The sequence below is a fragment of the Triturus cristatus genome, chromosome 6, assembly GCF_964204655.1.
Source record: "Triturus cristatus chromosome 6, aTriCri1.1, whole genome shotgun sequence".
Classification (NCBI taxonomy): domain Eukaryota; kingdom Metazoa; phylum Chordata; class Amphibia; order Caudata; family Salamandridae; genus Triturus; species Triturus cristatus.
This window is the reverse complement of record NC_140589.1, coordinates 1,071,169,210-1,071,184,193: the sequence shown is the minus strand read 5'-3', so window position 1 is coordinate 1,071,184,193 and position 14,984 is coordinate 1,071,169,210. Positions and strand designations below refer to the sequence as shown.

Here is a 14,984-nt window from a genome sequence, read left to right as displayed (position 1 = left end):
CCGTAGAGCTAAGAGGTAAGTGTTGGAGCGGAATTCAAGGAAGGCTGGTTCAGAATGTTGAGTTCACACTTATATGCACAAGAATAAAGACTTGTAATAATAAGCTCCATGTGTGGCGTAGTCATTGGCGGGTACCCAGGCTGGAGTGGATGCTGCAAGCTGCACCAGCCTGCTTTCTGGCCCTTTCAGTTGGGTACACTGCGTATGTTGGGAAGTTTCAGACTCGCACACCCTTAACTGTAGAGTCTAAGATACTCCTCTGATTGTGGCCTGATGCATACTAAGTAGGAGAAGACATAATAAATGTTAACCTTGCATTGCTGAGTGGCACTGGTCCCCCTTTATATAGGCGTGATTTATTGATGCTAGTATATGTTATACCTTAGACTAACATGCACACGCGCTCCTGAGCAGGACAGTGAGAACAAGACCTACAGGTTTCACCCGAGGGTTAAACCAGAACTACAACAGAAAAAAAGATCAATTTATGTTCTATTTATTACAAATGCCGTTAAAGGTTTAAATGAAATCACAGTTCAGCAAAATGACATAAATAAACGTTTAAAATCTTAAATCGAAAATTTCTCACCCTTCTGCAATAAAGCCAACTAGCTTAGAATATTTTGTATTTACTGAAAATACTTCCTTTATGAAAAATAATTTATTAGCATCTCAGAAACCCACACTGCTGATTAGCAAAGCATCTCTAATGAACAACAGATGGAAATTGCAGATGGCATTTACAGAAGATAGAAGAGACACGACGGAAATATAGTGAGACTTGTCTTCAAGTCTCCTATTCTCCCTGTTCACAAGAGTTTGGCAGTAAAGCAACATTTTCTATTCCATATCTTTCAATAATGTCTTCGACCACCCTATTCTGCAAAGAAGTAAAAACATGCAAATGTTTGCGTGCATATTTTGGTGTTTCGCACTTGTCTAATAATTAACTCCTATGAACCAGCCTATGTGTCTGACGACATAAATGCAATATGAAGTGATAAGGAGAGCAAAGGTGAAGAAGAAACATGCACGCTCTCCTAGTGCCTGAAGAAGCCCTCTTGTTTTATAATCCTCCCAAGCCAAGACTCTCAGTCCTCTGGGAGGCGGGTTCGGGACCAAACCTGAACATATTGGATCTGCTCATGTCAATGTCTTCCAAGACATCAGGAAAAAAATAATATATAAATATATATATATATATATATATATATATATATCCACCAAACAAAAGTTCGCTTCAACTCGAGCCACACAGCGACGGTGGGCCATGGCGGGTTAGCGAAGCCCAAACATCCAACGTTCCATTGTGATTCTTTCCAAAATAACAACGATCCACGGCACCCAAATGCTTTTAAGCAGATTTTATTTTCAGGCAAAGATACGACTCTACGCGTTTCGGAAAACCAGTTTCCTTGGTCACGAGTAAGGCAACTGATTTTCCAAAACGCGTAGTCGTATCTTTGCCTGAAAATAAAATCTGCTTAAAAGCATTTGGGTGCCGTAGATCGTTGTTATTATGGAAAGAATCACAATGGAACGTTGGATATATATATATACATATATATATATATGTATATATATATATATATATATTCGCTCATCAACTCTGTAATCGTACTGTAATCCCCTGTAATGAAAACTGCTACTGCATAACTGTACTTCTCCTGTGGCAGGTCTGTCTTCAGTGCTGTCAGTGTCTTTTTAGGTCTTCTGAGATTAATTGGTGAAGGCGAGTCAGATACTGTTTGAAAAAAGTAATATCATTGTGTCCACCCCCCTTGACCCACAGAGGCTCCAATGCATTGGGGCAGCGCTCGAACAGCGCCAAGGCCTGCGAGAAGTCAATCACTTCGTCCTCCGTGCCATGAATGATGAGGACCGGAGATGTGATCTTCGACACCTTGTCAATGCTAAAAGATCAGAAACAAATAATCAAATGAATTAGCATTACTAGTGCTACAGGATGATCACAACTAATATATTACAAGCGTTGAGTGGAAGTGTGGTGGGAGAGTGGGAAGAAACAACACATCGAGACTATACTGCAAATTACATGAGATGAACACATTTTAAAGTCCTCTGATTCTACCTCTAAGGGGAAACATCTTTTAATAAAGCAGTTCTTATTTATTATGAGCCAGTCAGGTTGTGCAGTGGATTAGCCTGCCACTTGCATTGGAGGTGTGTTGCTTGCACGCTGAAGCGATGCAATGCTGTTCTGCCCAGCCAAACCTAATATTCACACTTTAATATACAGCTATGGTCAAGAGGATCATTAAATGTTAAAAATGTGACTATTACCTCATCAGCACATTAAAACATAAACGGGCCCACTGGAGGTTTGCATGACACCTCGTTTTGTAGGTCAAATAATAAGTTGTAAGTTTCCTTTCAGCACAGATATATATAATCTTCCGGAACAGGATAGACCTGCTTCAGTAAGAGTACAAGGTTTTGCATGGTGACCATTCTTGCATGATCAATTGTTTTCATGTGTTTTTGTAGAAACTCTTGGTAGTAAGATAAATCTCCGCCATCCTGATATTGTCATTATGGGCCTCATTACGATGGTGGTGGGACCACAACCGTCAGGCTGTCGGTGGCGATCCCACCGTGATCGGACACCGCTTGACCTCCCGTCACATTACAATGGCGGGTGGTTGTTAGGCGGTCAGAGAGACCGACCACCACGGACCAGACGGGCTCAAGGAGCCCGTCAGAGTGACTTGTATACCTACAACAGTGGCGGTGCTTACTCAGGCACTGCCGTAGGGATTACAATGTCCCTTTCCACCGGCCATTTTAATGGCGGTTAACCTGCCATCAAAAAAAGGGTCTTTGGGGGCCTCTAGCGGGACCCCCTTCTTCCATTGCTCTCGGCCTTGGGTTCAGGAGTCACCTATGGTGCCCCCTTACATATCCCTGCACCATGTTACTGGCACTGCATGGTGTCTGCCACATAGTGCAGGGATATGCAAAATGTGTCATTTTTGTACTGTGGCGTGTGCTTGCAGCCCGCAGCACATGCTGCAATGCAAAGCATACACATTGTGACCGTCTTCACCGCGCCGCTTTGTAATCCCTATGACGGTACTGCAAGAGCTAGTTGGGCGGTCCCATCCCCGATATGATGGCGGTCGGACGAAAGTCCGACCAACATCATAGTAAGGCCCTACGTTCTTTATTACTTTGGGTTTTTTCTTTAGTACCTTTCAGATACATGGTGCCCATTTTCCAGAATGTTAAAAAAACCCTTTCACATGTACGTCGATTCAACAAAATGCCAGAGCTAGCGGAAGTTACATCATATACCCTTTGACCTTAATGATGTCACTGGAAGTGACATCATATGACCTTTGACACTGCATCGTCCCAAGAAGTGATGTCACTTACCCTTAATCATGATGACATGATGGGGGTATCAAGATTCTGGAAAACTTCAGGTGATTGAAAATATATTCCATCGTAGACTCCTTGAAGTTCACGCCAGCACTCCATCATTCATTATTCATGAGGAGGTGGGTTTAGGTTATATAGACGAGAGTGTTCGGATAAGTAAGGGTATTCACAAAGGTGCAAGGAAATCCATGCTTTGTGTCCAGTGCTGGTTTAAGTTAGTTGAAAAAAAGGTTGGAAACTCTTTAACTTTCAGAGTTTATTTAGGGTCATGGATGGTAACGAAAGAAATACACTTTTGCGAGGCACAGCCGATATCACTTGTCCTTGGAAATAGGTTTAGGTTATATCACTGACCTCATTGCTCTGGCACCCATCATGAAATGGTTTAGAATTTAGTCTAGCCTTGCCCTCATTCTAAACCAGCTTGTGATTGAGGATTGAAGATCTCTGGAAGGCGCACTGCAAATCCCATGGCTAAGGTATGGTAAAACGATGCTGAAGAGCATGGGATGTATAGAATTGTTTACTAATCGCAGACAGTTGCGACCAAGGGAGTTACAGTACATAAAAATATATTTTATCTAGGTGACAATGTGAAAGAGAGGATAGGGAGCTTCTTAAACCCACTGTGAAACAGTATGTTTTGTTGAAAACATGCCCCGGGGAATCCTATTTGTCTTTTGTTAATAACACCCACCATTGTTGCTTATTATTAAGATTTAGGTTCAATATAATACAATGGTCTTTAGCTTTCCCCAAAGGATTTTATAAGTTGTATGACTTAAAACCTTGTTCTTGTGATAATTTCTCTGAGCAAGACATTTTACACTTCATGTTTTCTTGCGATTTGTATCGGGGATCATGGTCAAGAAACATTCTCCCACTGGTAAGAAATAATCAATTTGCACAGATAAGACCAGATTTGCTGAACTTACAAATGATTTCTTCCCCCATAGTCTGCCTTGGGGTTGTAAGCTTTCTTGCTGGTGCACTTAGACTTAAGAAAAAGGTATTTAATAACTTGTCGCTAGCAGTTTTTGCCTAAAAGTCGTTTTCTGCCACTTTTATATTTTTAGGGATAGCTTCATGTAGGGAAAGGGCAGTGGATGATCTTGTTTTTGCACCTTATGTTATTAGTACTGAAATGATGCACCTGTACTTTATTTGAAGGTCTTATGTAGTTTACATTCTGGCAATATCTTGCAATCTTCCTAGAGGTTTCATGGTTGATATTTTTGATTGATATAACTAGACCAATGGTTTTTAGGTGGTCCCCAACATCTCTTGTTAACATAGCAGACCCTAAAAAGAGATTTTTTTTGCCAGGTCTTCATTGGGGTGAACCTCCTTACTATTTATCGAAACCACCAACTCTTTTTTTGACTCCTGTTTTAGACTTTCTTTAACTGCAATTTGCACACACTAACATGAAATCTCATGTATATATGGCAATAATGAATATGTAATTGTTCATCTGCACAGTGTTTTAAACAACTTCTTGTATATTTATGTTAAGGAATATCTGTTTGCACAGACGTAACACACCATCTTGCTAGGTTTTATATTGTGCTTTTATGGTCTTTGTTGGCCGAATAAAGAGCTATCGACTGACTGACTAACATCACAAAAATTAACACTGCTGAAGTTACATAATTGTATAATTAATATTATAGATTCTTCTAGGGGAGAACAACGGGTGGAGGTTTCTCTTTCCTGAGGACATTTTGAAAAAATACTAGTGCATTTCAATGCACAATTTCACATAAGTTAGCTAAATATTTAATGTTCAGTTGAGTTCAAATAGCTTTATTCGACAGCATGTATCATAAAAGCATTATTTGACATTTATACAATAAAATAATGTGTTTGATGTCAAAAAATCTTTGAATACAAAAGTTTGTTTAAAATATCTTAGCATAACATTTTTAGCATTGTATTAGCATAAAACAAGTATCACTAAAAACATTAATCTAAAAAAGGGTACATGCCACTTTCTACGAATCCCTTCCACCACAGGTACTCAGTAGTTATAATAGGGATACAAACAAGAAAGGAAGGTAAAAGGGGCAAAGTCCATCACAGTAGTATTTATATAAAGTGCTAGTGCTATCTCCATCGTAAGAGGTATTCTAAATTTGTAGTAACCTCCCAATATGATCTGTGGTTTTAATAAATGCTATGTAACACAACTTTTTTAGCTGCCTCCAGAGTCACAAGCGCCTATATTGAGGTCACCCCACGTAGGGCTTTGATCCTAATTACCCAAGCTTGGCCTAAATACTTGGCCACCCCACATGAGAATAGAACACTGGGGTCAGATTTTAAAATACGCAGAGCAAACCAGTGGTCGCGGGTGCCCATGTCACTGCAAATTGGATTTAACCATTTGATCCTTGCTTTGTTGTAAGCTGGGCAAGCAAACATGACATGAGGAACACACTCCACCGGGGCTCCACAGCAGGGGCAACTCTCTGTTGTGTTCTCAGCTTTGGGCCACTTTGAAGTTAGGATATTAACAGAGAGCGTGCCGAACCTAAACAGAATAAACAAAGTCCTATCTCATGGGACCTGGATCACGTCTAGGTAAGGCTCTAGGCCTCTAGTTTGCTTAAACATAAGAAAATCCTCTGTTTATCTCCCCATAGTTGGCTTACTGAGCTCATGACTGTCGATCCACTCCCAGTAATGGCGTTTAAGTTCCACTTTACTTGGGGGAATTTGGGTATCCCATGATTCTTTAAGGTCAAGTAGCATCATAGTTTTCTTCACATATGAGATACGCTTGACCCTATGGTCCACATCCAAATTCATTACCTCCGTTGGAGCTGAGGCATAGTTGGTAAGCTCTACAGTATGCCTTAGGCAAGCCCAAAAAAACAATGGGCGGAGCCTAGCAATGGCTCTTAATATTTAATGCCTATCATTGTGTTCCAAGCTACTGAAATCTGACAGTCCCCATGAGTTCACCCATGTATGTTTTTAAAATGTCCTATTGGTGCCCCCTTAAGTGAAAACTAATCTCCATTGCTAGGACCTGCATTTTGCCATGGTAGCCCCTGTTGCCCAAACATTACATACAATACGCCTGTACAAGAAGTTTCCTAATACTAATTCTCTAGCACTATGGAGGTCCCTTATGTCAAAGATTATGGCTTATATGTAATGGACCACATTTTGTCCTGGATGGCCCCATGACCTTGCCACAGTTGTTTTCCCATATGCCATGAATTTTTACCAATGTCCCATCGCAAGCAATTTTCCACAGGTACCAACTTACCCAATTTGTTTCATGGGTGAAATGGATGCCCCATGCCAAAATGTATCTACAGAGTGCCACATTAGCTTTTGCCGAGGATATCCCATATGAAACTATTGCCTCCAGTATTCCAGTGCCAACATTTTGTCAAGGGTGCTTCGACAAGCCAGAAAGCATGCCAGTTGCAACAGAGGATCTGCAAGCATAACAACACATTCTAAGTTACATTCACTTATTCACACTCATTCTATCATTAACACTGACTTGCACTCATTCATTTTGACCTCATCTTGTGCACTCACTCTCCCCCTGAATCACTCATTTGCACTCTCTCACTCACTCTCTTTGACTCACTTATAACTTACTTGCTCATTTTGACAGACACATCCACGATCCCATATACAAACATACATGCTCACACATATACACACTCTCTCGCCCTAACTCACTCTCACCCACATGCACACACACAACATACATTAAAACCATTTTATTATTCTTATCTAAAATGCCAGTGAAGGTCCAGATCTTGCTGCTCCACGTTTTATTACACTAATGTGAATAATAAACTATTATTCACTATTAATGTAATAAAAATAACATGAAAACGAGGTTAGAGCCTGACTCTGATAATCTGGGACTCCCCTGTGTTCTTGACACTGATTTTGCCACCTCTGAGGCCAGGGGTCTCAAAGGCAGTGCCAGGGGTAGCAAGGAGCAAGCTAGGGGTCGCAACTGCGAGCCCTGGTGACCCCTAAATTACAGCCTTGCCTTTTCAGAGTGCTTCACAGGCTTCCTATATTAACAATAATGGGACAACGCGGTGTCCTTCAGAACCTGGGTATTAATAATAAATAAAAACAATTGGTTCTGTCGGAATTGCTTAGGGTATTGTTTGTGAATACAGAGTACAATTACGTTTTATAAAACATAAAGCAATGATTCACAAAAGAAATTAATTCACAAAAGGAAAAAACACACACGAAATAAGAATCAATAGTGTATTCTAAATGTGTATCAAATACTAATGGCTGTCACAGTTACAAATTCAATTGTATCGAGAAAAAATAAGTGACCGTGGTGAATAAAGTGACATGTAGTGATTAAGTGATATGAACAGTACACTATATACAAGACAAATCCATGTGGAAATAAAAAAAGGGGGAGGGAGATTTGGAAAATGTTTTGTCCTGTTTCTTTTTGCACATGTGCTGCACGATCCAATAATAAATTAAATCGTGATCATGAGGGCTGTGCGGACATATATGGCATGTCGGCGTTTCGACCCCGAGAGTAGCGCAAATGTAAGGTGCATCAGAGCTCGTCTTCTTCAGGACTATGGAGGGATGAGTGGACAGCCAATTGGGCAGACGTCTCAGTGATTGAAATCAGAATGCAGTAATTTAGTTGGAGGGATCAAAGACTCCTAGCAATGTGTCATGAATTGACAAAACAGGTCTCCACCAGACGGTTGGAGCCTCATTTATATCTTCACCAGACCTCCACCAGCCGGTTGCGGTTTCATAACAAGCATATCGATTCAGGCTGCTAAGTAAAAGGAAGTTGCGTCCGTCCGGCAGCAGTTCAGATCAATTACTGAGATCCATAGGAACGAAGCCGCCTTTATGTGCGCTTCTAATGCGAGCGCGACAGGCTTCCTAGTCAGGTTACTTAAAGCACACTCTAGACATCTAGCCTGCGCCATCAATTCACATCTCTCTTTCTTCCTCAAACAACCATCACGCCTGATCTAAAGGCTTTGTTTTAGGATTCTACATCAAGATAAATTGTATACATGTTAAAATCTGTCATACCCTTTCATGCACCCTCCTAACCTCAAATTCCCAATTTATCAAATCTTTGTCTTTATCTCCTCCAGTGCCCTAACCCTCCTTTCTAACTTGTTCAAATCATTCCTTCATACTAGATTATATTCTTAAAGTTAAACACCTCATTACAAGGGCTGTATCTGCATACTATTACCATGAACGCACTACAACGAAAAGCAAGTTTTCCAAGCAGGCAAGTTTTTAATACATTTAAAGTGGGAGTCACTACAACCAAGGGGACATTACAATGCAGGTAATCAGAAAGGAACCATGAAAGAACCTCACAGCTTTCCATCCTTGACATGCCTGCTGATTTTATGATCTGGCTTGATAGCGCAGCTGTTGGCAGACAATTATGTGAGTATCGCTTGAAAGGGGGTTTGGCTCCACCCACATGTTGGGAGCCAGGAGTACGTGTTTTGATTGGGCGGAAGTTGTGTTTCCACAAAAATGTGCTTGCCATCCACACAGCTGTGATAATTTTGTTTATTTATCCAGCTGCCTGAGCTTGAACTTTTAGGGGCACCCATATGACATTATAATGCTATTAAAGTGTCTTAGATAACTAGATAATTTATGGTGTTATGACTCTAGCAGCAGTACAGAAGGGAGAGGCTAGTCAGTAACCTACATGGATGTTTTGGACAGTGCAACTGTCACTTGACTTTTTAACCTACACCAATATTATTCTACAATTCTTTTCCTCCACACAAATACATTTCCATTCCATGCTATTTACAGGTAATACTTCCCATTCCCATTCAATATTCTTTTAAATCCTGGCCTATTTGCATTGCCAGTGCTTGTTCCATCACTTATTTAAGTCTCCATCTGACTATCAGTAAGCCTCTCTTCCTCTACATAGTTACCTTTAAATAAACATATGATTTAGCAAAAATACTGTTTCAAACAATATTGACTACAATAATATCACCACATTAATTACATTATTATTAATAAACATGCAATACCTACTTTTTACATAAGCAAATTATCACAATAAACATTAAACAATATTTACACATTTTACAAAAAATATATATTACATCACCAAAATAATTATGATTCACCCTGCCAAAAAAAACAACTAAATACATAACAATGTCAGCAAAAACATGCAAATATGTGTATAACAATATCAACATCAATAGATAGATAGATAAATAAAATACTATTCAGAACTGCACATTAAACATTATAAATTAAACATAAATTAGTGTTTACTATTGAAGAACATATCTGTTAAAACCACTCAAAGCAAAACTAAATTAACCAATAAAATCAAACTATAAACAAACTAAACTAATAAAATCACACAATTAAATCATCAATATACAAGGAACACAAATGTTATCAAGTTAATTCCTCAAAATCTGCCAGATTCTCAGCCCGGACCCTGAAAAATGATTTTATATCCATTGCTATCACGAAGCACTGAATATGCGATTTATGTGTTGGGAGTGCTCTTGTGGACTGCGATATGTGGGCAGTACAAAGCTGCAGGTCATTCTGTGGAGTGTCGGAGCTGGAGCAGTACATGGCCATGCAAAGCCCACATTACATGGTTGCCCAGTGGAGGGCCAACCTAAGTGCTTTGGGGAATGACAAGTTACTTGGAAGAGGAAGAGTTCAGTCTGCAGCATGATTGCTGTGTCATTGGTAAACAGAGCAGATAAGGCAGTCCATGTCGGGCTCCAAGTGAATGTCGCAGAGTGTTTCGGGGGACAGTGGAAGGTGTTGTTCCAGGGCATTATGCAGAGGGCTGAACCAAGCAGGAACAGGCCATATGGTGGGGATGAATGCTACAACCTCCTTTTGCACACAGAGTCATTACCATCCACATCTTAGTCCTCTGATATGTCTTCTGTGTCATGTCATGTGTGTTATGGCTGCTTCACTGTGTGCCACTGACACAACAGGGGGTAGAGATGTGATGGCTGCATCACTGTGTTACACTGACACATCAGGGGGTGGAGGTGTTATGGCTGCATCACTGTGTGACACTGACACATCAGGGGGCAGAAATGTGTGAGTCGAAGTTCCTGCAGCAGTCATGTGGGACAGGCTCTGTGGCAGCAATGGCAAGATGAGGATCTGCAGGGCATGGAAGATCCCAGCTACATCTCACTGGTGTTCAGCCATGGAAGCCATCCTTCCAGCCTGCATCCACTCCATGTTCTCCATTGTCCTCCGCAGCTGTGCCAACTCTGTGCTGTCCTCGCTGGAGCCTGTCTGACTAGACAGTTCTTGTATCTGGGTAATGGCTCCAGCGAGGTCAGACAAGAATTGTTGTAGAGCATGTAATGGACTGTGGGTGTCTGATAGTGACTGTAAGTGGTCCCTGATGGGACTTATACACCCACGTATGGCATCCAGTTTGGCTGCCATGAGGTCGAAACCCACCCACACCTGTTCAGCCAGCTCCTTCTAGCAGTCTAACACAGAGCGTTGGAATGCCATGTGTCATTCCGTGAGGTGGTGTGAGCCAGCCGTGGTGGTGGGTGCTTCCTACTGTGTGGTCTGTGCAGGGGGTGGGCTCACCTCGATGCAGCTGGGCTGCCCTGCTCCTGGAGGTGGGGTGCGGAGGCTGTCCGCGAGCCGTTGGAGGGTCTCGGAGCAGGTGGCCAGGGGGTTCTCTTCATCAGCAGTGAAACGATGTCTGGTCTGCTCGGCAGGAGGTGCTGATTGTCCCTCTGCAATGTAAAGGGGTGATGCAGGTTAACAGTGTGTTCCATGTATGTTGACGCATTGTACATGTTACCAGACAGACAGCATGATAATGTACATTGTGACAGTTTTGCGGGAGCTGGCTATTTGATGGGAGACAGTGGACATTTCGACTTCATGACGGATGTGAGGTTGTACTTGTACATTATCACCTCACAGTTTCCTGCTATGCCAGATGGGATTGGCCAGTTTCTGCGCACAAGCGGCACCAGTTGTGTCCTCTGGTGAAAGTGTTGCACTTTGTACCACATTGTCATCAATGTTGATGTGCTGTGATTGCTATGTGTGTGCTGCAGTGTGGGAGAGTCGCCCCTGCAGCTCTGATTTAGCGTCCCCTTATCCCTTTGAGGTGGTGTGCCTTTGACTTGTGTGCTTTTGCAGTGCAGAGATGTTGGTGGCATGGGTCATTTGTGCTCTTTGACGGTTTGTGAACTCTTGTGCATTGTTTGTCTGCAGATGTGTTGTTGACGTCAGGGGTTGTATGTGCATGTGGATGTGTCAGAGTGTGACCTGCTACTTTGCTTATGTGATCCACACTGGACCACCTCAGTGTCGTGTAATGCACCATGTCATGTATTTTGACTGCAGCCATGCTATTTGTCATGCAGTGTCACTTGCATGGTCAGTGTGGCTCACAGAGCCGCTGCTTGCTGGATTCAGCACATGTGCATGGGTAGGTTGTAATATTGGTGATAGGGAGGGGGGCCCCTTTGTGCACATAGTGGATGGGGGCCTACTTGGTGTTTCTATGTGTGCTGCAGTGTGCCAAGGGTATCAGGGACATGTTCAACAATCATTGTGGGTGGGCAGTGTGCTACACATAATTGTGCATGTGTGCCATTGTGCCCATCTCCCACCATCCCCCCAGTCCCTGGTCGTTACTCACCCTGTTGCTGTTGGGTCAGGTCATATCGAGCTGTGTCCGGACCCCCAACTCCTTGCACGGTCTCTTCACTGATGACTGTGGCCACCATTTCCTCCAGCTCATCCAGCTCCTCCTGTGGTCGCTGGACTCCCACCTCCAGTCGCTGTTGTTGCCATCCTGTTGCCAGCGCGTTTCTGCTTGGTTTGGCTTTTCACGTCATACCAGCGCCTCTTGACCTCCGCTATTGACCTTCTTGACACTCCAACTGCATTTACGTTGTTCACGATGGACTGCCATATTTCCGTTTGTGTTGCCAATGACACAGTGGAGGTGACAAACTGTTGTTGGTAGTGTTCTATCACCTCCGTGACGATGATCCGGTTTTCCTGCAGACTGAACCTCGTTTTCCTCTTCCTCTTCTCCTTGTCCTTCCCCGAACACGAGGTTCCTGGCTGGTCCTCCGTGGAGCTTGTGGGGCTTATGGGGTCGAGTCGTCCTTTGCACTCGGTCCGGGTGCGTCCATGGTGCTACGCCGTTTATTTTGGTTTAGGTGTGTTTTTTTTGTTGCTTTTATAGTGCATTTTCCCGCATGACGCGTGGGAATTGCAGGCCTGTCGCTGGTTGTCGCTGATTTTTGTATCGCGATTTGGGGCATCACAATTGTTTTCGGGTTTCGCATTTTTTCGGCGTCGCATTAATTTTTGCACAGACTTTTGACGCGTTATCGTGTGATCATCGCATGGTGTCGCTGGGTTGGGAATACAACGTCAACACGGTGGTATTTTGTCACGATAGACTGCGATGTGCAGAGTTGCTTTAAGCTGATTTTGCAATGATTATCACACGTTCTTGAGAATATCCCCCAAGTAGTCTTAGTTGGCTTGTTGTTGAGCATACTGTATCCAATGGGATATGTCTCACAAGAGTTGAATTAACTACATATTAATTATATAGGAAGTGAAACATAACACACGGTCACATAGAGAAAGTTTAGTTAGTGGATTTCAAGTTAGCATTAAAACTAAACCGATACAAGAATATTCGGATATTTTTAAGGTTAGAAATTGTTTTATCTGTACTTTCCTTCCATCTTCTCTGCATGTGAGGGGTGCCACGTATATGCAGCTCTCTATCTCCTATAGCCTATCTTGTGCAGTGTTTTTAGTAAATTTCATAAAGATACATTTTTGTTTCCTTGCTTGTTGGATTTCAATTCGTCTCTGGAAAATGTACCTGTCTTAGAGAATGAAGAATATAATAAAATTATCAGACATGGTAAAGTTCTCAAAATGATTGCACAAATTAAGCATGAAACTAAAATGAATAAACGGGGCTATTTGTATGCTTTGAGTGAAGAATAGCATGAATTTATTAAAGCATACAATGAGAGATAAAGATTGTGAGGAATTGTAAAGATGAAAAGGCAGTAAGAAAATAAATTAAAGAAGAAGATTTATAAACCTGCATCTTAAGTTGAGAACTGAACAAGCGGCGTGGTGAAATGTGTATGGTGCATCGTGGACCATTGAAGATGGCTAAGTTAAATATGTGGGAGCGGGAAAGAAGTTATGTTGTACCTGGTGATTTTTTGGTTGGGGAGAACCAGTTCTGGGAAAATATATTATGTGTGGTAAAACGTATTTTAATTTGTTGAGTAACTGAGTTAGATCTTTTCATCTTTCTTTAGAGTTTATCATATAAGTGAAGCAGATGATGCAGTTGGTTTGAGAAGAGTGAAATGAGGATTTGGACAGGTAGTTTTAGATATATTAGGTGGTAATTGGTTAGTGCCTCGGCTAATAAAAATGCGGTACAGTTTTGGAAAGTTATCAGCGCACCTTTTTGTTTGCACGTAACTCTAGTGCGGGCATCGTGGTCAATATCCCTAAACATGTTTGGGTTGAGGATTATACCTAGCTATATGATTATCTTGAGCCAGCCCTTCCTGAATGTAGCCCTGATATCAATCTGGTTGAAACTACCATGATGTCTGGCTTAACTATCACAGTGGAGGAAGTCAACTCAGCAGTCAACAGATGTCCGTCAAATAAGGCTCCCAGGCCAGATAGAGTCCCAGTGGATAACCCTTCTCTTTGGGACCCAATTCTGGAGAGTGTATTTAGGAGTGCAATTAGTGCTACTCCGTCTATCTCATGGTCAAGGGCCACTATTGTTACAAGAGTGATAGAAGTGACCCTCACTACTATCACCCTATATTCCTGATCAATGCACTGCAAAGATCCTGGGCTTTGTCCCCTTAGATCACCTCTAAAGTTGGAAAAATTAAATTCCATCCTGGCAATGGTCCAGTATGGCTTCAGACAAGGGCCTTGAAATGGCGGATCAATGCCTGAACCTCTACTTACTGGTTGACAAGTATGTGAGCATTAGAGAGGGTTGTCTCATCCTGGCGTTCATGGACTTGAATGCAGCATTTTACAATGTTGTTAGGACCAGGCGGTGGGCAGTGCTGTCAAAAAAGGGTGCAGATCAAAAAACATTCATTTTTGTCGCCATTCCACTTAGATGTGGAGGGTAGGGTCAGGTACAGGCCCAATGAGAAATGTACCCCTTACATAAAGATTAAGCAAGGTGTCGGACAAAGGTGAGTGCTGGCACCCTTTCGTTTTAGTTTTTATAGAAATGGCCTGGAGGACTTCTTGATCCAAGCTGCAGCAGATCCGTCGAGGGTTGGGACTTAACATCGTCCTGTTCTTATGTATGCAAACTATTGTGCACTCATGGCACAAACAGGGAGGGGCCTCCAGCAACCTAGAAATAATGTTGTACATTTTATGACTTATTTAGGATTTTCTACTAACAAATCCAAGTCTTATACCATGGTATGTGGTTGTCCAAGAAGTAGGTTATATCCTCATAGCATAGGTGACACATTATTTAAATT

General features: G+C 42.0%; 1 protein-coding gene across 1 annotated transcript in view; it reads right to left on the bottom strand.

Annotated features, from left to right (window-relative positions):
• Nucleotides 1-1,693: 1,693 nt before the first annotated feature.
• Nucleotides 1,694-14,984, bottom strand: part of LOC146821001 (alpha/beta hydrolase domain-containing protein 17A-like) — a 709,079-nt gene continuing 695,788 nt past the window's right edge. Inside the window, exon 4 of the mRNA XM_085609780.1 lies at nucleotides 1,694-1,913. Within this exon, the coding sequence (XP_085465906.1) occupies nucleotides 1,694-1,913 (220 nt within the window). The remainder of the gene's footprint in view (nucleotides 1,914-14,984) is intronic.